General features: G+C 36.2%; 1 protein-coding gene across 1 annotated transcript in view; it reads left to right on the top strand.

Moving 5' to 3' along the window:
• The window catches only part of Mis18bp1 (MIS18 binding protein 1), a 54034-nt gene extending 33179 nt beyond the window's left edge, over positions 1-20855 (top strand). The window contains exons 9-16 of the mRNA XM_032909114.1: positions 3120-3216; positions 5292-6090; positions 10954-11126; positions 13395-13555; positions 15533-15681; positions 17672-17817; positions 18902-18916; positions 19963-20855. Coding sequence (XP_032765005.1) covers positions 3120-3216; positions 5292-6090; positions 10954-11126; positions 13395-13555; positions 15533-15681; positions 17672-17817; positions 18902-18916; positions 19963-20045 — 1623 coding nt within the window. The 3' untranslated portion in view covers positions 20046-20855. The remainder of the gene's footprint in view (positions 1-3119; positions 3217-5291; positions 6091-10953; positions 11127-13394; positions 13556-15532; positions 15682-17671; positions 17818-18901; positions 18917-19962) is intronic.
• The last annotated feature ends 485 nt before the right edge of the window (positions 20856-21340 follow it).

The raw sequence follows: 21340 nt of genomic DNA, 5'->3' as shown, positions 1-21340 counted from the left end.
CCAATCATGTTCTTCTGGTTCACCACATCTAGTAGAGAACTGTTGTCCTGTCTTTCTCCTCTTCTTTCCTCATGGTCCCTACCAGCGACCTCCAGCTTGATAATCTAAACTCTGTCTACCTCTATTTTCCCCATTTATTTAATCAGTCAGCCATTTTTATTTAACCAGTCAGATAATAAAGTTTACATAACTTTATTTGGTGTACGTGAGAATATGCTTGTCAGGGACAACTAGATCTTGGTGTTCAGAATTAAGCATTTGAATACATAGCAACAGATAAACCTCCAACATCTCCCCCTTTTTGTCTACCTAAAAAGGTTCTGTCTTTTATAATAATAAATGATGTACCATAAGAACAAATATGAAACTATTATGAAAACAATTAGGTAAGAGTTAAATTTATAAAGTTCAGTCCATCTGTATTTGGCAACTTTGGATAAAGTATCTTATCTTGGTGACTTTAGAGTTCTGAACTTAAATCCTTTTTCTTTAATCGTAACTTGCATTACCAATATAAAGCATCTTTTAAAATCCTAATCAATTTAAGTTTAATTGCGAGAGTGTATCTAGTCTTCAACCCTATCAGAGACATGAGAAGGAATAAATATCTGAGTATGTAGGAAGTGCAGAGCAAGCAGTTTCCAAAATTATAGACATGACAGAGGAGTTGGTTGCCTGGACAATCCTCCAGAATTGTCTCTAAAATGCTGAAACATCCATCTTTAGCCTTTCGGCCCAGAATATCTGACAGAAGACTTCTGTGGAGTAGGAATTATGAAGAGCCAGCCTACCATACACTTCAAAGCCTGGCAGTTGACTTCCCTGCATCCATGTTTGTCCATTTGAGGCAGCATTTTGCCTATTTTAAGCAAGGGGAGTTTGCCCAGTGACAGCTTGCCCCATTTGAAATGAACTCCATAAGGAAGTTTTTTTTTTTTTTTTTTTTGATGCTCATCACATTTTTTGAAGTAGATTTAGGGTGCTGTTAGGAGGGGACATGCCTCATAGTTAAAAAAAAAAATTAAAATAATAAATCCTTACATTGCATAGTTTGTAAGTCTCTTGAGTTTTGTCGTTTTTTTTTTTTTTTTTAAAGACCATCTATCTATTCATATCTTAATAGACAAACTTTGTTTCTAGCTATTTGTTATTTTTTCAACTTGGAAACATTTTTTGTGATTAAACTAGACTAGTGTGTAATGTGACCAAGAGTTTGATTGACTATTAACTTACATTTAATTATTCTAAACAGTTTATAATAGCAACTTTAAAAAGGACTAGAACTTTACGTTATTAAGAATTATCTAGGTACAAATACCTCAAATAAGAGTTGAAAACATGTATACATAGTTTGTTGTATGAAAATAAATTTAATTTTTGCATCAAGTTTCAACGATATATAACAATTTAACAAATTATAACCTTAATGTGTATCAATATAAAAAGATTTATACCAATGTAAGATTATTTGCTATAATTTTTATTTTTCATTTAAGAGTAGATTTAATAATCTATCCCCTTTAACTTTTATTCCTATAATAGTCTTATATTTCTCATTATCTTTTCAACCCTTTTCCCCCTATATAAGAAAAATAAGGATAGAGAACAGAAAAGAAGAGAAATCCCTGAGTTTAACCTCCTATACCTCTTTCTTCCTGATCAAGACCATTTAATAACTTGTAACCAACCCTTTATAATGACAAGCATTCATCACCCAATAAAATGAACAAAACTTAACCACCCTGCCTTAAGTGAATGAGACATTGCTTTCTTAAGATTGCTTCCTGCTGATTTGGGGCAAAGTATTCTTGGGGAGGGAAATTCTTGGGAAAATTGTTAGTCTTAAGAAAGTTAGCTTTAACATTTGTTGTCCAGTCTCTGTATGGGGAGACTTAGAAAGCCTGAAAGTTCAGACTTAAGTGAAGTCCTGACTGCCTGAGTCTGTAAAGCTGGACAAATTGAGTTAGCTGTTTTGACGTTGTCTTGGAAGCAAGTCTTAGGAGGAAACAGCAGTGAAGCAGTCTGAGGTAGGATCAGGCAGGATGCTGGAATAATATGCCTCAGTGGTTTAGTATCTTCTAAGGTGAACCTTCTCAGGACAGCTTTTCTGGTTTTCTCTGTGAATATATAAGCTCCCACAAGTAATAAACAGTTCTGCATTAACATATGTATAGAATGTACAAGGTACAGAGATTAGTTAGGAAAAATTCTTTGCTCAAGCAGGTGAAAGACATCCGTCTTATAAGTTACTGAGAAGTTAACTTAAAAGTTAACTTTCTTATAAGTAGTATATAAGTTAACTTATAAATACAAATTTTCATCTATGCCATTCAAAAGGATGATATGCTAAGTCCTGAGGACTTTGCAGTTAATAGAGATACTCATGTCTCAGCTTTTGGGCTAATATCCACTTATCAGTGAGTGCATACCTTGTGTGTTTTTCTGTGATTGGGTTATCTCACTCAGAATGGTATTTTCTAGTTCAATCCATTTGCCTATGAATTTCATAAAGTCATTGTTTTTGATAGCTGAGTAATATTCCATTGTGTAGATGTACCATATTTTCTGTATCCATTCCTCTGTTGAAGGGCATCTGGGTTCTTTCCAGCTTCTGGCTATTATAAATAAGGCTGCTATGAACATAGTGGAGCACGTGTCTTTGGTATATGTTGGGGCATCTTTTGGGTATATGCCCAAGAGAGGTATAGCTGGGTCCTCAGGTAGTTCAATGTCCAATTTTCTGAGGAACCCCCAGACTGATTTCCAGAATGGTTGTACCTGTCTGCAATACCCAGAGGACCTGACACCCTCTTCTGGCCTCCATTGTACATTCTTAGATACATGGCGTATACTCAGATACATAAGTTACACATAGTTTAAAAACTGAATACTGTTTAAAAAGTAAAACTGCAAATAATAAAAGACTTGTAGAATCATGCAGCCCTATGTAGTACTTCTAAAGTTACAGTTAGTTCCAACAGGATTTTCCTGAATGCTTCAGTAATGAAATTCATAGAGTAGTAAGTACGAAGAATTTTTTTATACTTGATCAATGCTGTGTAATGGCCCAAGATAGAGTCTAGATTGTAGTTGTTAAAAGTATATTGTTTGTTTTGAAGAAATTAACTGGAAAGAAAAGTTGCAGAAATTTTCCTTCAGAAACCTTTGAAAATTGCGAAGAGATCAATGAAAAGAAAATTCAAAGTGAGAAGCAAGGTAATATCTTTAATGGTTAAGTAATGACTACGATAATAACTACTTAAAATATTTTTTAATATAATAAACTTTGTAAGTTTCTGGATGTACAATGGAAAAATATGTTAATGATTTAAAGTAGTTATTTATACATAGAATGATTATTTAATGAAATAACCTGTTACTGTAAGTGTGATATTATTTACAGGTTTGACTTTAATGTGATCCCTAGGTAACTTTGTTTCATAAAGTTTTATGTGGTCATATGAATGTTTCCTTTTATGAAATTAATGCCATAATTAAGGCTCGATAAGTATCTTGTGTACCAGAAGTTAAAGTGCTTTTTGTCAATATACTAACAAGTTTAAAATTTCGTGTTATGATAAATCCCTGGACCTAGTGGTATTTTTTTACTAAAACTGAAAGGTAAAAATAAGAACAATCATCAAAATTCATAAAAGTGGGAGAAATACAGTACTTCTGTGCTACCATATTCAAACAAGTTGAAGTACCTAAAGGAAGCTGGATGACTATTAAAGATTATTAAATAAAGTGAATGACAAGAAACATTGTCACTAGAAATATTTTGTTCAAAATGAGAATGTTCAAATTTTTTAAAAAAATGTTTAACTAAGTGCTTGATTTGATTTATGTAAGGAATTACAAGAAAATAATTTGTAAATTTATGACTTCCATGAAAAATATTGTGGAGACTTATTTTTGGTTTCTTTTCATTAGGATAGTTGTACTAATCAAATTAATTATCGGTAGAGTATAATTTTGAAATTTTCCATCATTATTAACTGTTAACCTTTCAATTTTTGGTTTATCTCTTATGGCATGATATGTGTACAACACCATGATTAAAGGCAACTTAGAAAGAAGCTTGTACCTTGGGGCTTTCTTATAACTTGTGGCTAACATGACAGTAGGTAGGGATGGTGCTGGAGCAATAGCTGATAATTCACGTATGATCAGAAAGCATGAGACAGAGAGCTAACTGGTATATCTACCATTATATCTTTAACGGCATGGGTTAAAGCTCCTTAGTGACATACTTCCTACAGTACCGTCAATCTTCTAATGCTTCCCAAACAGTTCCATTAACTGGGGACCAAGGGTTCAAACGTGTGAGCCTATGGTGCCCATTCTGGTTCAAACCACTACAGTAAACATAAATAGGAGTTCATACAGTTAGAATTTCGGGTCGCTTTGCTTCTGGTTTCTCCATTTTTGGATTGGACTGCTGATCTCATTTGCTTTTTTCACCTATCCATGATAGAATAGATACCAAGTTCTGTAGCTTTAGTTAATTCCCACCATTCTTGGAAATTGGGAGAGATTTGCAAAGATGTGCTGCTTTGGCCATATTGAGGATGCAAGTAGAGTGTACAGATAGAATTTCACATTTTCCTAATTACATCCTTAACTAGCAAAACTTGTTTTGTATCTTACATGGCTGCTTAGTGGATTCCTTATCTCTTTAGCTATTTTACGTTTTGAGATTTGATTTTTAAAACATTTGTTTAGTATCTACTAATTCTTGAGTGTCTGCACTAACATCAGAAAAAATGTTTATAAAAATTAAGGTCTGACATTAATGATTTTCTCAGTCTAACCAAAAGATAAACCTGGTGTAGTACAACTAAAATATAGGACACCAAAATGGCATTTCAAAAAGAATTGTGGGAATTTAATGAGAGAAAGGGGGAGTTTAGAGATACAGTGGGCTAAAGAATAAATTCAGAGCAAGCAATTGAGGGTCTTACAGATTAAGGAACATTTTAAGGGAGAGGAAACAATGAAAATTCAGACCTTGAGAAATACAAGGTCTAATATCCATAGAGTATAGTTCTAATTTGTGGTCAGTAAAAGACTGAAACTATATTGAAGGCCAGGTAGAAAAGTTACATGCATGCCAGCCAACTGGAAAGTCATTGGCAGAATTGTATACATAAGTACATGCTTACATTTGAAGTGACAGTGATCTTAATAGACCAGTGCTTTGTGTAACTTGTCAGGGAAAAAAAAGTCTTATTTCGTAGAGCATTTTCTCCTGTACTTATGAGATTTTTCTGATTTCCAATGAAATAAAGAGAGAACTGAAGTTTTAAATGTACCCATTGATCCATTGAAGTCACTGGAACAGCCTACCTCCAACAAAGAAAGACACCCGCCTCTTGGTCAGAAGGAAGCTTATGTTTTAATGACACCACTTAGAACCACAAAGTTGATAGAGCAAAGATGTATGGAACACAGTCTCTCTATTGAAGGAGTAAGGGGTTTTCTCAAAGCAAACCATCAAGAAGAAAGTGAGTCAGACGTACATGGAATGTCTACCAGCAGGTCCTCAGAGACCTTTGAACACAGTGTGGATTATAAAGGCAATTCCAAAGAGGACTGCAGCAAATGTGACATAATCACTGTCAAACATAGCATTCCAATACCTTGTCCCAAAAGTAAACAAATGTTCACCAATGACTTTAAGAAAAAGAACAAGTTGCCCTCGAAACTGCAGAAAACTGAAAATCAAATAGATGTATCACTGTATAGTCAGTCCTCATCACATTTGTCAAGTAAAGAGAATGAAATAGAAGTTAAAGGTAAAACCAGAGCAAGAAATAAAAAACAAAGGCTGGATCAGCAGAGAAAAAACACAAACTACATCACAAAAGACATCCTGATTTCAGAATCTTCAGGTGAGAGTGGTTCTTATATCACACCAAAGAAACGTAGATCTTCTGCTAAAGAATCACATTACAAATCTGATATTACCAAGGACTTCCTAATTGAAGTTAAGGCATCTGATACAACTAACGGGCAACTGTTAGACCATCAGCCTGGTTCAACTGATGATGGAGAATGGAATGAACAAGAGTTACAGAAACTTCATCGGTAAGTAGTTTTGTCTCTGGGATGTGTGCAGAATAGTTACAACATAGCAGAAAGGGCTGACTTAAAGATATACTAGTGATGTTAGCGAGCTTTTCAGAAGATGTGAATAATTACTGTGCTTGTAACTGGTGATAAATCACATTCTTTAAGAACTGGAGTTGAGTTTGGCTGGAGAGATGGCTCAGCAGTTAAGAGCATTCATTCACTGGAAGCTCTTCCACAGGACTGGAGATTGATTCTCAGCACTCACATAGTGATTTACAACCTATAAGTCCAATTCCAGTGGATTTTATGCCTTTCACACCTCTGCACAGGTATAGGTGCAGGCAAAACACTCATTCACATAAAAGGATTTTATTAAAAAAAGAATTGAATTTGACTATAGATACTTAATAAAAGTTTCCATAGTGTGTTAGTATGAAAACCAGATCATAATTGACTTATGAAGCCTAAATAGGAAAAGTAAAGAGCTATGACAACATATGTAGACAAGTCAAGAAAATTGGCAAAAATGAGGACTAGAAATCCATGTGTAATACAAGGAGTATGGAAACAGTGAAAATAATTTGGTTGTTTTGCCAGAGGGTTGATGCTAGGGTAGAGTGGTGTGGTAGCTGATGGAAGTGATATAGTCAAAAGAAAGGAAGATGTAACTGATGAAGAAGAGGCTGAGAGAAGAACATGTGACATTTAGCATTCTATTTACTATATGTCCTTAAAAGTGCTTTGGAATACATTTTGAGTCCTTTTGAATGTTCTCTCTGAGACATTTCTATGATACTGCACAACCTTCACTGATATTTTCAATTCCCTACATGATCCCTTTTTGATTATTTCTCAGGCAAATAATTCTTTTTTACTTCCTGAAATTCTTTTTTTTGTCTGTTTTCTTGCTATGGTATTGTCTTAGTCAGAGTTTCTATTCCTGCACAATACATCATGACCAAGAAGCAAGTTGGGGAGAAAGGGTTTATTCAGCTTACACTTCCACATTGCTGTTCAGCACCAAAGGAAGTCAAGACAGCACCACCCACAATGGGCTGGGTCTTCCCCGCTTGATCACTAGTTGAGAAAATGCCTTACAGCTGGGTCTCATGGAGGCATTTCCTCAACTGAGGCTCCTTTCTCTGATAACTCCAGCTTGTGTCAAGTTGACACAGAAAACCAGCCAGTGTAGGTGTGTTCCTTAGTGATCTTTTATCCTCCACAATTCTGACTTTCTTTGTACAGTGGTCCTCAGTTTTATCTGTGGCCCTGAATTGCTATATTTAGATTTGTATTTACATTTTGTGGTGAATATAACTATATAAATGTTACTTAAAGATCTGACCATTAAAAATTGAAAGAATATTTTTATTGATAATTATTTTTGATGCCCTTGGTAATTTTTTAAATTAATTTTTCTTTTCTTTCTTTTTTCTTTTTTACTTATTCACTGTACATCCCTCTCACTACCCTCCCCTCCAGTTCACCACCTCCCACAATCCTTCCCCGCCTCCCCTTTTCCTCTGAGCCAGTGAGGATACCATGGGTCTCCCCTACCCTCACCCCCTATGCATAAGGTGCTTTCTTTCCCACCGAGGCCAGACAAGGCAGCACAGCTAGTAGAGCACATCCACATACAGGCAACCGCTTTGGAGCTATCCTCCATTCCAGTCGTACCTCTGCTACAGACGAGTGGGGAGATCTAGGTGGTAATATTTTATTTCTGAAGATAAAGTCCTTTCCATCAAATATATTTAAACTCTGCCATTATTGGTTAAAAAAAATCTTATTAATTGCTAAATAGCCATTCCATAGGTCCATCTATGTGCAGCCTATTTTCTTGCTATTCCTCTCTCTCTCAGACCTCACCTATTTAATGCCTGAATTGTAGACCCATCTTTGTGCTTGTCATTTGTACTTTCCATCTGGGTAATCTAGCTCAGATATGTTCAGGTCGGGCTTGAGATATCACAGACCCAGGCAGTAGCAGTGCATACCTTCACTCCTGGCAGTCGGGAAACAGAGGCAGGTGGATCTCTGAGTGTGAGGCCAGCCTGCTTTACAAAGTGAGACCCAGGACAGCCAGGGCTGTTACACAGAGAAACTCTGTCTGGAGAGAGAAAGAATATGTAACTGAGAATCTGAACTATCAGAAATTTTCATTCCATTTAATATCACTTCATATTTTATATTCTTCTGCTTTAGGTCAAAAGCGGGCTGTGCTAGCAATTTTACCTTTTCTAGCTGTATCTCTCAGCATTTCCTTATAATGCAACTTTTTAACATTATATTTATTTTTTTCCCAAAAATTTGTTTGTTTGTTTGTTTGTTTGTTTGTTTACTTACTTACTTACTTGCTTTCTTGAGACAGGGTTTCTTTGTGTAGACTTGGGTATCCTAGAACAAGACAAAGCTGGCCTACTCTTCTCAAACTATTGATCTGAGTTTCCCAAGTGCTTGGATTACCTATACCAGCATACAAAGCCCCTTCCTTCCTTCTTTCTCCTCCCTACCTCCTTCCTTCTTCAGTTGAAAACTTCTAGAATGTTACATATCACCAAACCTAGGGTGAATATCCTTTTTCTTTCTCCCTTTTATAGCCTCACCTAAGCTAGACTTCAGGCTAAAAGCAATCAGGAAATGGGCCTTCAAGACAAACAGAAGTTTGTCCATTCTAATTCCCAGTTCTTCCTTTTCTTCTTCCTTGGTAATCTAGTCCAGTTATGATCCCACAAGGATTATCACAGCGCATCTTAGGGTTAGACATACCTAAAACCCAGATGAAGACCATTTTTACCTATCACTTCACCGCAGCTATTTCTTATCACCTGTTCTGAGTCCATTAGATGTGATTTCTAGTTTTCTGTGAATAAAAACCTATTCTAGTTCTTGCCAGTGATGTAATAATCAGTTGATGAGCATCTGAAAATGCAAATTACTACATTCTACAAACTACATTAATGCAGTCTTACTTAGTGAATTGAAATCTTCAATAGCTTTGTATTTTTTATTGTGTTGATACCCTAGAAAGCAGTTGTTTAGCATATATAGTAATCACTATAACAAGTTTATATGTATTTGTGAGACTCTAAGCACATTGTGACCTACTCTAGATGATATGGGAACTAAGAGGTGAAAGATCAAAAGTGAGCCAAAGATTCAATGTAAGTATTCATCTAGAAAGGGAGAGGGCATATTGGGAGGCTGGAATGAACCAAATCCTGAAGGTTGAGGAGAGAGCACATGAGTGAAGGGACTAATGCCAGTCAGAATATCACCGTAAGTTAGAGCAAAGATTTTAATGGCTGTGATTATATGTTAAATTTGCCTCATTATTTACCTGGAATAACTTGGAAGATAGTGATAATTACTGACTTTTATTAAATGCATTAAGAATTTTTAATGAGGGCTGGAGAGATGGCTCAGCGGTTAAGAGCACTGACTGCTCTTCCAGAGGTCCTGAGTTTAATTCCCAGCACCCACATGGTGGCTCACAACCATCTGTAATTGAGATCTGATGCCCTCTTCTGGTGTGTCTGAAGACAGCTACAGTGTACATATATATAGTAAATAAATAAGTCTTTTAAAAAAAGAATTTTTAATGAAAAATAGTTCTTTTAGACAGTCATAGATTTGCCAATAGTTTTATACAGTATTGGGGAACCTGATACAGTTGATGTAACATTGTCATATTAGTTAATTATCCCTAATCTGAAAACTCAGAAGCTCCAAAATCTAAAACTCTTTGTCCTAACAAATAACACCAGTGGAAAATCCATACTTCACCTCCTGTGACAATGGATCACTAAAAAGACTATATGAAATCATCTTCTAGAGGTTGGTATGACTTAATAGTAGTAGCATGTTTCCAAGCTATCAAAGAAACAAACCTCCGTAATTACCTTTGGTCTGTATGTATGCAGAGATATATGAAACATGAATTAATTTCATGTTCTGACTGGATCCTGAAACACTTGTATCTTAAGTATATGAGATAAGGAGTATTCACCCTGTGCCATTTTAGGGTAATTGCTGAATTAGTTATCTGGCTTAATTGTCACCTTAACCACAACATAACAAGTCTTCATGGGAGTACAGGGAGGTGGAAATAGTATGGTAGGCTTTAAAACAGTGATTTGCAACAGAACTTTTGGAGTTTCATTTATAGGTTGAATTGGAACCACCTTGTATTTATACTTTATTAGTTTTTTAGACCCAGTATTACTATCCTTAAATTTTAACTTTTTAATTTCTTTCCTCAACTTTTTCTAGTACGGGTATCACAGGTATATGTCACCATGCCCAGCTTCATTTTTATAAGTAGTCTTAAAACATTTGTATATATTTAAGGATTTTCCTATGCTATTTCTGTTTAATACACGTGTCATGCATTGATCATGCCTATTCAAACCTAATCGTAAAACTATGAAAGAATTAGGAGTTTATCTTCTTGTAGATTTAGTACTAGTAAGACTTGATAGACAATACATAGAAATTAGTATATGCCAGAATTCCCTCAGAGATGAAATCATTGACTAGTTGGACTTGGGAAAAAATGTTGAAAGATTAGAAGATTTTTCATATCTAATAGAAATAGTTTAAAGGCATTTTACTAGACATATACTGTTATATCTTCATAGTTTATTATATTGTAATAATAAAATTATGGAATAGAGAGATTGGTATCTTTTCTGAACAGTTACCTAGAATGATTTTGGCTTTAAAAAAAAATCCTCCAGCTTAGTAAATATCACTGATTCAGTATGTTCTCAGATTATTTTCATTGATTTGAATTTCTTGTTCACTGATTCAGTATGTTCTCAGATTATTTTCACTGATTTGAATTTCTTGTTCTTCCCTGGTTTTGGTCTGCTGTAGTGCTTTTGCATCCCTTCCAAAGCACAAACCTGGCTTTTGGTCAGATGTGGCTATGGCAGTAGGTTCTCGAACTGCTGATGAATGCCAGAAGAAATACACAGAAGAACCCCAAGGCAGAGGATCTCGAAAATATGTCTCTAAGAAAAAGCAAGCCAACTTCAAGGTCCAAAATGGTAAATTTTGTTATTGTATTCTCAGAGTACTTACTGAAGTAGTTCTCAACCTTCCTAATGCTGTGACCCTTTAATGAAGTTCCTCATGTGTTGTGACCTCCAACTATATAATTATTCTTGGTACTTCGTAACTGTAATTTTGATAGTGTTTTGAATTGTAATGTAAAATCTGCTATTCAGGATAGCTGATATGTGACTCTTGTGAAATGATTGTTTGACTCCCAAGGGACTGTGACCCACAGGTTGACAACCACTGGCTTAATTATTACTCATAACTGTTTACCAATTACATGTTATATTTATTCATGAATTTGTATCTTTTTTTTTCAAATTTTAAAATCAGGAACATAAAAGATAATATTTTAAGCCTTATGTAATGTAGCTAATTCCATCAATAATAGTTTAGAAAGTTTTTTTGGTTTTTTTGTCTTTTTTGTTCTGGGAAGCTTGATATTGGATAAATACTTGAATGTCTGGGGGATAATTTAACTTGAGCATATGCTTTCAGTCCCTGTCATCCTCTATGGAATCTACCAGTTTTCTGTTTTGTAATCTGAGATTTACTGCTGTCCATGACTGCTGGTAAAAGGTGTTCTTTGTCAAGGACGTTTTATAGTAAGCATAGAGAATACCCAATGCCCCTGGTATAATAATAATTAATAATCAAGTGGATCTCACAGAGTAACTTTATTGGTTTTTCTTTCTTTTTTTAATTGAACTTAGGGCCTTGTTAGACCAGTACTATATGACTTGGCTATGTTCTCCAGTTCCGTTAACAAGTTTTATTGGGGGAGGGAGAGGTTCTTTTCTTTTTCATTAAGTTATTTATTTACTTTATATCCCAGTCACAGCTTCTTCCCCCTCCTCTCCTTCTAGTCCTTCCTTCTCACCTTCCCTTCTACCCTTTCCACCTCTCTTCCCCTTCTTCTCAGAAAAGAGGAGGCCTCCCATGGATATCAAGCAGCCTTGGTATATCAAGTTGCAGTAAGACACATCTTTTATTGAGGCTACACACGGCAACCCAGTTAGGGAAAATGGATCCAAAGGCAGACAGTGTAGTTAGAGACAGCTCGTGTTGCTGCTTCAGGAGACCAATCTGCACAACAGTATGTTAGAGGGCCTACGTCCTTCCTGTGCATACTCTCTGGTTGGTAGTTTGGTTTCTATGAACCCCTATGGGTCCAGGTTAGTTGATCCTGTATGTTTTCCTTTGGCATACTTGACCCCTCTGTCCCTTTCAATCCTTCCTCCTCCTCTTCCACAGGATTCCTCAAGCTTCACTTAATGTTTGGTTGTAGGTCTATGTAGGTTGTCCTTCCTATGTTCTTTTGCTATCCTAGAACACACTAATCATGTAGACCACATATGTGCTCTATGAGTATCACATGAGCTAATACAGCATCCATTCCAATGTAGGAAGAATTATTTGTAATGTGTATGCTACCAGGCTGAGAGTATCTTCTGGCATTTACTTACTTGTTTGACGGGTAAAGGTCTCTTTCTTGTCCAGACTGAGCTCAAGGGACAACAGGCCTGTGTCAAGGTACCATGTTCAAAGTCACCACATTTTTGTCCGAGCTCTATTAGAGGTTTTGGTCTCAATAAAATAAAAGTTTTAGATAGGAGGTTGTCTCTTACCTTTTCGTCTTTTTTTTTTTTTTAAATTTAAAATTTTATTAGCATTTACTCGTGTGTGTGTATCTTGTGTGCTTGTTGGTGTGTGTGTACCAAGTCATAAAAATGGAAGTCAGAGGACATCTTTTGGGAGTTGGTTGTCTCCCACCATGCAGGTCTCCGCTATTGAACTCAGCCTGGCGGGCTTGGAGAAGGGTGCTCTGTCTGCTGAGCCATCTCGCTGGCCCACCCTTGGTCTGTATAAGGAAATACAGAATTAGGTTGTCCTTAGGACGAAATATGTTTTGAAAAAGTGAGAGTGGGACTGGAGATGTTTGAGTGGTTAAGAGTGCTTGTTACTTTTGCAGAGGATCCAGGTTTGTTTCCCAACAACTCAGATGGTGGCTCACACCGTCCACAATGCCAGTTCCGGAAGACCCAGTGCTTTCTTCTGACCTTCAGCAGCGCTAAGTCGGCATGTGGTACACTTAAGTCCATGTAGGCAACACACACACACACGCATCTCAAATCTTTAAAATTTATTTAAAAAATTATTTGTTCTGTAGGAAACTTAAGAGAGCCTTTTATAAAAGTTTTATAAAGCAGGTAATATAAACGACCAAATCATTATCAAAATGTTTTATTGATTCTTAGGTGAGGAAGATGATGCTGATGACAAGAAAACTGTTAAGATAACTGCCAGAGTGGGGACTCTTAAAAGGAAACGCCAAATGAGGGATTATCTGGAACAGTTGCCGAAAGACAACCATGATGACTTTTTCACTGCAACACCCTTGCAGAAACAAAGAATCCAGGTAAGACTGCTGAGTGCATGAAATCTGCACTTTTATATATTGTTAGTGTATATCACTAATAATAAAGGCCAGGATCTGTAGTCTACACAGACATAAACAAAATATATGAAGATCTGCTGATAATAATGACATTCTTATCAGTTTCTAGTCAGCTCTTGAGTGTTTCAAAGAGAATTACTGTTATAACCTAAAAAATGAAGAAGTGGGCCAAGGAAATACATGACCTTACCTTTCTTTCACAAAAAATACGCAAAGCGACTGGTAGGCAGGTGCATTTTGAAAGCCTAGGCTTTTACAAGACCAAAGTTGGAATGAATGCATACAGCTCTAGGGGACAGAGGCCTCTGTATTTCCATCCCTGTGCTCACAGACGTCACTATACCAGACAAGGGCTTATTCTCAGGAAACCAACTAGACCACAGTTTTACTGTTGCTGCAGCACCTAGACAGTGCTCTACAGGAGACGGGTGGGTCAGCTGTGACAGCTTAAAAGTTTCCTATATAACAAGTGAATGTTTTTGTGTGATAAATGTCGTTTTTAACAAAATCTCAAATGTTAAATACTCCGTAGCTCAAAGAGACAGAGAAAGCACCTGGCTGACTTTCTTCCTCTACCTATGTCCCAAAAGGAAAAGTCAGCTCTCCTTCTCCTTGCCTTTTCAAAAACCCCTCAAATTGAATGTCCTTTCCTTCTCCTTCCTGTGTATCTCTCTGTCCTCCTGACTTCCTGTTACACTCTGTTTTTTCCCTATGTTCACTCCCTGTCAATTGGTTGTTTGCCTCTTGACCTATGGTTGACATTATTTAATCCTGTTTACGGTAAGCAGAAAGACTGGATTAAAGATGTGTGCTAGGGCTGAGCCGTACCACTAGACACAGGTTTTTCCAGTAAACAATACAATATCAGGGTTCACAGGACTACATATCCTGCAACAAATACAATTAGTCTACATAATTCTCCTAAAGAACTGACATAATACTAGATGTGATGGGTGCAGACTTTATATGTAGTAGAAAGAGTCCCCCAAACTGAAGAAATTAAGCAAAATTGCAGATCTAAAACCAACATGTAAAGTTAGGGATGTGTCTTAGTCAGGGTTTCTATTCCTGCACAAAACATCATGACTGAGAAGCAGGTTGGGAAGGAAAGGGTTCCACATTGCTGTTCATCACCAAAGGAAGTCAGGACAGGAACCCACCCAGGGTAGGAACTTGGAGGTTAGGAGCTGATGCAGACGCCATGGAGGGATGCTGCTTACATGGAGGGCTTGCTTCCCCTGCCTTGTTCAGCTTGCTTTCTTATAGAACCCAAGACCACCAGCCAGGGCACACCCACAAGGGGCCCTCCCACCTTGATTACTAACTGAGAAAATGCCTTGCAGTTGGGTCTCATGGAGGCATTTCCTCAAGGGAGGCTCCTTTCTTTGTGATAACCCCAGCTGTGTCAAGTTGACACACAAGGATGTATCTTAGGGATTACATGTGCAGACCCTAGGTTCTATCTCCACCACTTCTCAGTGAGTTTAGCCTTTACCTGGCTGCAGGGATTAAACTCAGATCACCCAGCTTCACACAAGGACCTTTACCAGCTGTGCTGTCTTGGTGGCCCTTTCACCTGTTTTTATAAACCAAGTTTTAGTATGACATAACCATACTTGTTGGCTTTCATATTATGTATTACAGCCTTCATACTGCAGTAAGAGACTTGACTAATCAGGACTATATGGATCATAAAGACTAAAAGCTTTCTACATGCTTAGAAAACACTTGACTACCTCTCTTCTCCACAGCCTTTAGAAATAGGTGTAATTATCTTTATTTTGTACAAGAGAAAATTGTTTTTGTGGTGACTGTTCTGTGTTCTATTAGTTTTAATTATAAAACTTGAAAAAAATTATAGAGGAAAACAACCTAACCCACAAAATTATTTTGTGATGAGAAAAATTTGAGAACTTGGTGAAAATATTTGTTTTCTAGTTGCCAAGTTTTCAATACAGTCAAGATGATGATTTCCTGCTAGCTATGGACAGGAATCCAGTATCTCCAGCATCCATTACTTCGACATTGACAAGCACTACTCCGAAATGTCAGCATGTCAGTCCTAGTATGCTAGCTTCTATAAACAGGTAAATGTGGTGCTAATTTTATATTCAAGTTAATTTAATATTCAAGAACATTTAAACATTTGTGAAATGATGAAGCATCAAGGGAAAGTTATTTTAAAAAATGAAGAATAAATTTTAAGCATGGTTAGTTTCAGCAAGTTATGGGTTATCTCAATGTATAATATTGGAAGTGGGGTTTTAGTTGAAATTTTTCAAAAATATATATTAAAAATTTCAACTAAAATTATATATGATTTTATATATACTATACTGTTTTGTATATACTATACATATTACTATACATATATTATTGCTGTTGGTTAAGTCTTTTTTTTTTTTCTGGAGCTGGGGACCAAACCCAGGGCTTTGCGCTTGCTAGGCAAGTGCTCTACCACTGAGCTAAATCCTCAACCCCTGGTTAAGTCTTTCTAACTGAAATGCAAAACCCATAAATCACCAATGAAAGGGTTTTAATAATTATGTTTTATCTGCCACCAGTAACTGTCTATAGTATTAAGACAATCAGAGAAAAAACTGTTCTGCTGGGTCTGGAGAAATGGCTAGGTGGTAAAGAGTACTTAGTGCTCTTACAAGGAACTTGAGTTAGGATCCTAGCACCTAAGTCAGGCAATTCTGAATTCATTGTAGCTCCAACAGATATGACTTCCTCTTCTGGACTCCATGAGCAGTGCACTCATGTGCATATCCCCCACCCCAACTCCCACATGCACACAGAATTAAAATTAATTCTATAAAAACTTTTTAAAAGGAATATAAAATAACTTAATTCAAAAAAATGTTCCCTTTAGCATATTTAGCATTACTGCAAATTAATGAAATAGTAACCTTTTTTGCAACATGTTAAAAACTATAAATCAGTATTACCTGTGCAGCTGCAATTTGTTGGCATCTGTTATTATAACCATGAACTTTGACCCAGGAATCCTACTTTTGTATCAATGTTCAAAGAAACTAGAAGTTAATTTGATAAGCATGCCTTTAATTCCAACACTTTGGAATCGAGACAAACAGATCATTGAGTTTGGAGACAGCCGGGACTACATAGTAAGATACTGTCTCCAAAACTGAAAAGGGATGTGCATGTGTACAGGGTTACTTTTTAATGACAATTTGAGAACTATTATAAAGTGAAAAACTTGACTTCTGTTATACAGAACAATCCCTTGGAAAGTAAACCTATAGGCTGCTGATCTGGGTAGACCTGTCATTCACTAAGCAAAATATTAGTAGCTGGTGGGTTTATTCATTTGTACAACAATGTTTGTGATTAAGTTATTTATCTTAATATATAATCAAACAAGAGACACAATTATATAGAAAGAAAATACTAGCTATGTTAGATTGGAACTTGGTATAATTGGAAAATGTAAATTGATAATTTTTAAACCAGGTATAATCTAAAAGAGATCAACTGTGATATTTGGTTTTGATTAATGGAAATGAACAACAAAAGTAGTAAAGATAGGAAGTGAACAGTTTTAGGGATAAACCTAGATGGTATCTTAGTTATTGTTCTTATGCTGTGAAAAGACACTATGACTACAACAACTCTTCTAAAAGAAAGCATTTAATCAGGGCTCGCTTACTGTTTCGGATGATTATTAGTTCATTATCATGGCAGGAGCGTGGTGGCATGCAGGCAGACATGGTGCTGGAGAAGGAGCGAGAGTTCTACATCTAGATCAGCAGGCAACAGCAAGAGAAAGACCTTGGGCTTGGTTTGGCCTTTTGAAACCTCAAGGCCACACCTCCTAACCCATCTCGTGTAATACCACCCCTGATGACTAAGCTTACAAACCTATAAGAATATGGGGGCCATTCTTCTTCAAACAACCACAATAGGATAGTGACCAATTAGCAAAACATAATTTCCTAGGATAGTCATTTGAGTAAAGTTAAGAAAATTTTAGACTTTCATTAATTGCTGTTTAACATATGGGTAGAATAATGATAATGTTGATTTGACATCTTGGTTTTTATATTCACACAGGAATGATTGTGACAAATATATTTACCACATGCAAAAAAATGCTAAAAAATATGGCAAGAGTAATGGTAACCTTGTCTGGGGCAACATTAGGAAAAAAACAGTAAGTGTGTTTATTATTTATCCTACACTATACGTAGAACAGCCATAACGCTTGATAAACTGTGGTGATCATAAGTTGTATAACCGTCCTTCAGGAACTTATAACCTAATTTAATTCTAATATGAAGCTATTAGTTATATAAGTACATAAGAACTGTAGGACTATCAATGACAGCTCCTAGACAGAATGAACTGACCCAAGATGAGAATGGGTGAAAATTCTCATTTGAAAACTGATTAGAGGGTTGGGGATTTAGCTCAGTGGTAGAGCGCTTGCCTAGGAAGCGCAAGGCCCTGGGTTTGGCCCCAGCTCCGAAAAAAAAAAAAAAAGAAAACTGATTAGAAAATGCCAGTCCAAAAGGGATGTTTTAAGCAATATATAAAAATATTGTATACCTAGTCAACAACTGATTCCAGACTATTGATTTAAAGAATTATTGACTTTTAAAGAATAAGGATTTTGTCTAATCTTTAATAGCTTTAAAACAGTTTCAGATTTAGTATTTAAAATCCAAACACAGAAAACTAATTGAAGGTAGCCTTAATAATGAATAGACCCTGGAGTGGTGGGAGCATGACTCAGTAATAGAACATTTGTCCGGTATGCCCTGAGTCCAATTCCCAATACTATCTCAGAAACAAACACTTTTTAGCACTTTTAGCAATGCTACAAAAGGGTTGATTGCCCCAGATATCCAATTCTTTTCAGCACTTGGTGAGACTCTTTCTAAAAAAAAACAGCCATTTAGCATTAAAAAGTGATTTGGCAGATCCACATTACACTGTCCTAAAGGGAAGTCTCAGCTTCTTCTCCCCCTGGTACCTCTAATTTCAGTTCCCCAGTAACTCCCTCTCTTCTTCCTCCTGGCTTCCTTCTCTAACCCCTCCTCCCTATCCCTCCACCCCCCCCCTCCTCAGGCCTCAACTCTCCAACACTAAGCAAGTGACTGAATCTAATCCCCTCTTTCTTAATCTAGCCCAAATTTGGATTTAACAAATTCAGAAAACCCCAAGGACTTTTTGTCCAGACTGAACTAAGTAGCAATTTATAAAACCAACAATAAATGATCACCCAGTCCACCAACTCCTGTTCTGTATGTTATTACATCTTGATTTCCCCCTTTTTTCCAGTTCATCCACACAGAGGTAAATAACCATTCTGCAATTTTAAAACCAAACTAAGATGTCCATAATTTTGAACCATGTCATCTATACTAAAAACAACTATATCCTGTTATAGATCCTATGCCACCCTAAAACTACTCATATTTATTCTTTCTCAATTAAACCATGTTGCACTAGTCTTGAAATCCAAAATGATTAATATACCTGAAAGTGGAAGCACAAAACATGGCTTCCAAGGAAATCAACACAATGGATTCTGCTCTGGATAAGCCTTCGAGAATTTGTTTTCAGATTTTAGTGATCACCCTGACTGAAATTGATGTAATTTGTCCCTTTCCATGTTTAGATGAAGGCAATTTATAGGAGAAACTCCATTGATGCTGATTTCCTAAGGGGCCCTGTGAGGTCTCTAGTAAAATGACAGATGAGATACAACAGGTTATTCTTTGGAACATGCATTTTTTACATAGGTTGAAAACATAGATACCGTTGGCCCTCTCTAATCTCCAACAAAACCCATCTAAAACTTGGAGAACCATAAAAAGCTGGTACTGTTTAACTAAAAATAATGTATAAAAGGGATTTCTTTATTTTGTGGAGAGCACAATGCCCATGTTAGTTCCATTTAAATGACATTGAAAACCTCGCATTTTTGTGTAAAATGATCTACAAACATTTCTATTGATGCTGTAAATTTTGTTTTAGAGTCTGTTTCTCTAATTTCTATGTATTACTATATCTAAAATGACAAAAAAAGGAAAGGAAAATTAGCAATTAAGTTTCCTTTTCATTAAATTTTCTTTAAACAGATTTGACGATCTTCCTTCTCTAACCCCTCCTCCCTCAACTGTCAATCCTCACCCCCCCCCCTCAGGTTCCACTAACTCAACTGTCTCCAACTGTCAACTGTCAACCTAACCTCTGAAACTCTTGCCTTTATTTAACAAATTCAGAGAAAACCCCAAGGCAAACCACAACAGTTCCATTTGACATGATCTCTATTTGATGATCTTAGAGTTGTTTTTTCAATTCTGAGTATTAATCCTTTTCATTAAATTTTCTTTCAGAGATACCGAGCAAAAAGTATTTCATTGATGATAGAGAATCAGATGAAGAAGAGAAAGATTATTACTTTTCCAGTTCTGACTGATAGTAAAAACGATTTGCAGGAATTTTCCCATCAAGCAGAATATACTTATACTTTCATTTGATGACTCACTATTCTCTTTGTAGTAAGGGAATGCAGATTTGTCTCCCAAAGATGTCCTATGTTTGTATGCAAGGTAAACGCCCTAAGCGCATTCCTCAGAATGCTTACAGCTAATGAATACGATTATTTTGCCTGTGTATGCATTTGTAAATTGTATGTTTGTAATGTTAATGTATATAAAGCTCAATCTCTTGAACATCCAAGACTGTTTATTTTAGTAATCATGTCTCAAATACATTTTTAAATAAAAATTTAAAAGCCCTTAAATGAAGTGAGGTAAGGGTCTGGATTTAAGAGTGTGGACTGGCAGATACTAGAATGGAAACTTTTAGCATCATGCACAAGCCCGAGTTCCTTCTCTGTCTAAGTTATGTAATTCAAACTGTTTTACATGTTTTTATGTTTTACATGCTTTTTCTTCTGATAGTTTCTCTTAAATTTACTATACATTGGTCTGTTTGTGTCTCTATCTCTAATTCATTGTTCTTTATTATTTTATAAATTAAAGGAACCAGAGGACAGGTTCTGTTATATTCTGTAGCCCTGTTATATATAGTTGATAGATCCACCATTATAAGGAATTATAATGCCAGAATAAACAGGTTTTCCCTTTTTGACAGCTTTAAAAGGTAACTTTCATTCTGCCATTGTTTTAAAGTTTGGCCTGTTATTTGTCCTCTGGCTATAGTATGTATTCATCTTCACTTTGCATCCAGTTAGACTGCTCAAATAAAAATGTAAACTTGTGAAGTATTTGTTTTTGGATTTTTTTTTGTTGTTGTTGTTGTTTTGGGTTTTTTGAAAATAATTTTGCTACCGCTTTCTAACTTGTTTCCTAAAAACACACTGGAACATATAGTAAAACATAACTCGTCCATTCCTATTTCTCTGTTTCTGTCTTTCTACCCAAGTCAGGGTCCTACTGTGTAGCTGGGCTACACTATGTAGAGCAGGCTTTTAAGTTAAGCCTGTTACTAGGCTTGGTGTTCCAGTCATGTAATTAATACCAGTTACTCAGGAAATTGAGGCAGGGGGAACTTCCAAGTTTGTGGCTAACCTGGGCAATTTAAGTTCCCGTCTCAAAAACAAAATTAAGGGAGTGGAGAGATGGCCCAGCACTTAAGAGTACTTGCTGCTCTTATAAAGGACATGAATTTGGTGCCCAGCACTTATGTTTGGTAATAACACAATTACCTGTAATTCCAGCTCCAGGAGAGTGAGTACTCTGCTGGCTG

The sequence above is a fragment of the Rattus rattus genome, chromosome 7 (assembly GCF_011064425.1).
Source record: "Rattus rattus isolate New Zealand chromosome 7, Rrattus_CSIRO_v1, whole genome shotgun sequence".
In the NCBI taxonomy this organism is placed as follows: Eukaryota; Metazoa; Chordata; class Mammalia; order Rodentia; family Muridae; genus Rattus; species Rattus rattus.
The sequence above is the reverse complement of the archived record's forward strand: the minus strand, read 5'-3'. Positions and strand labels throughout refer to the sequence as shown.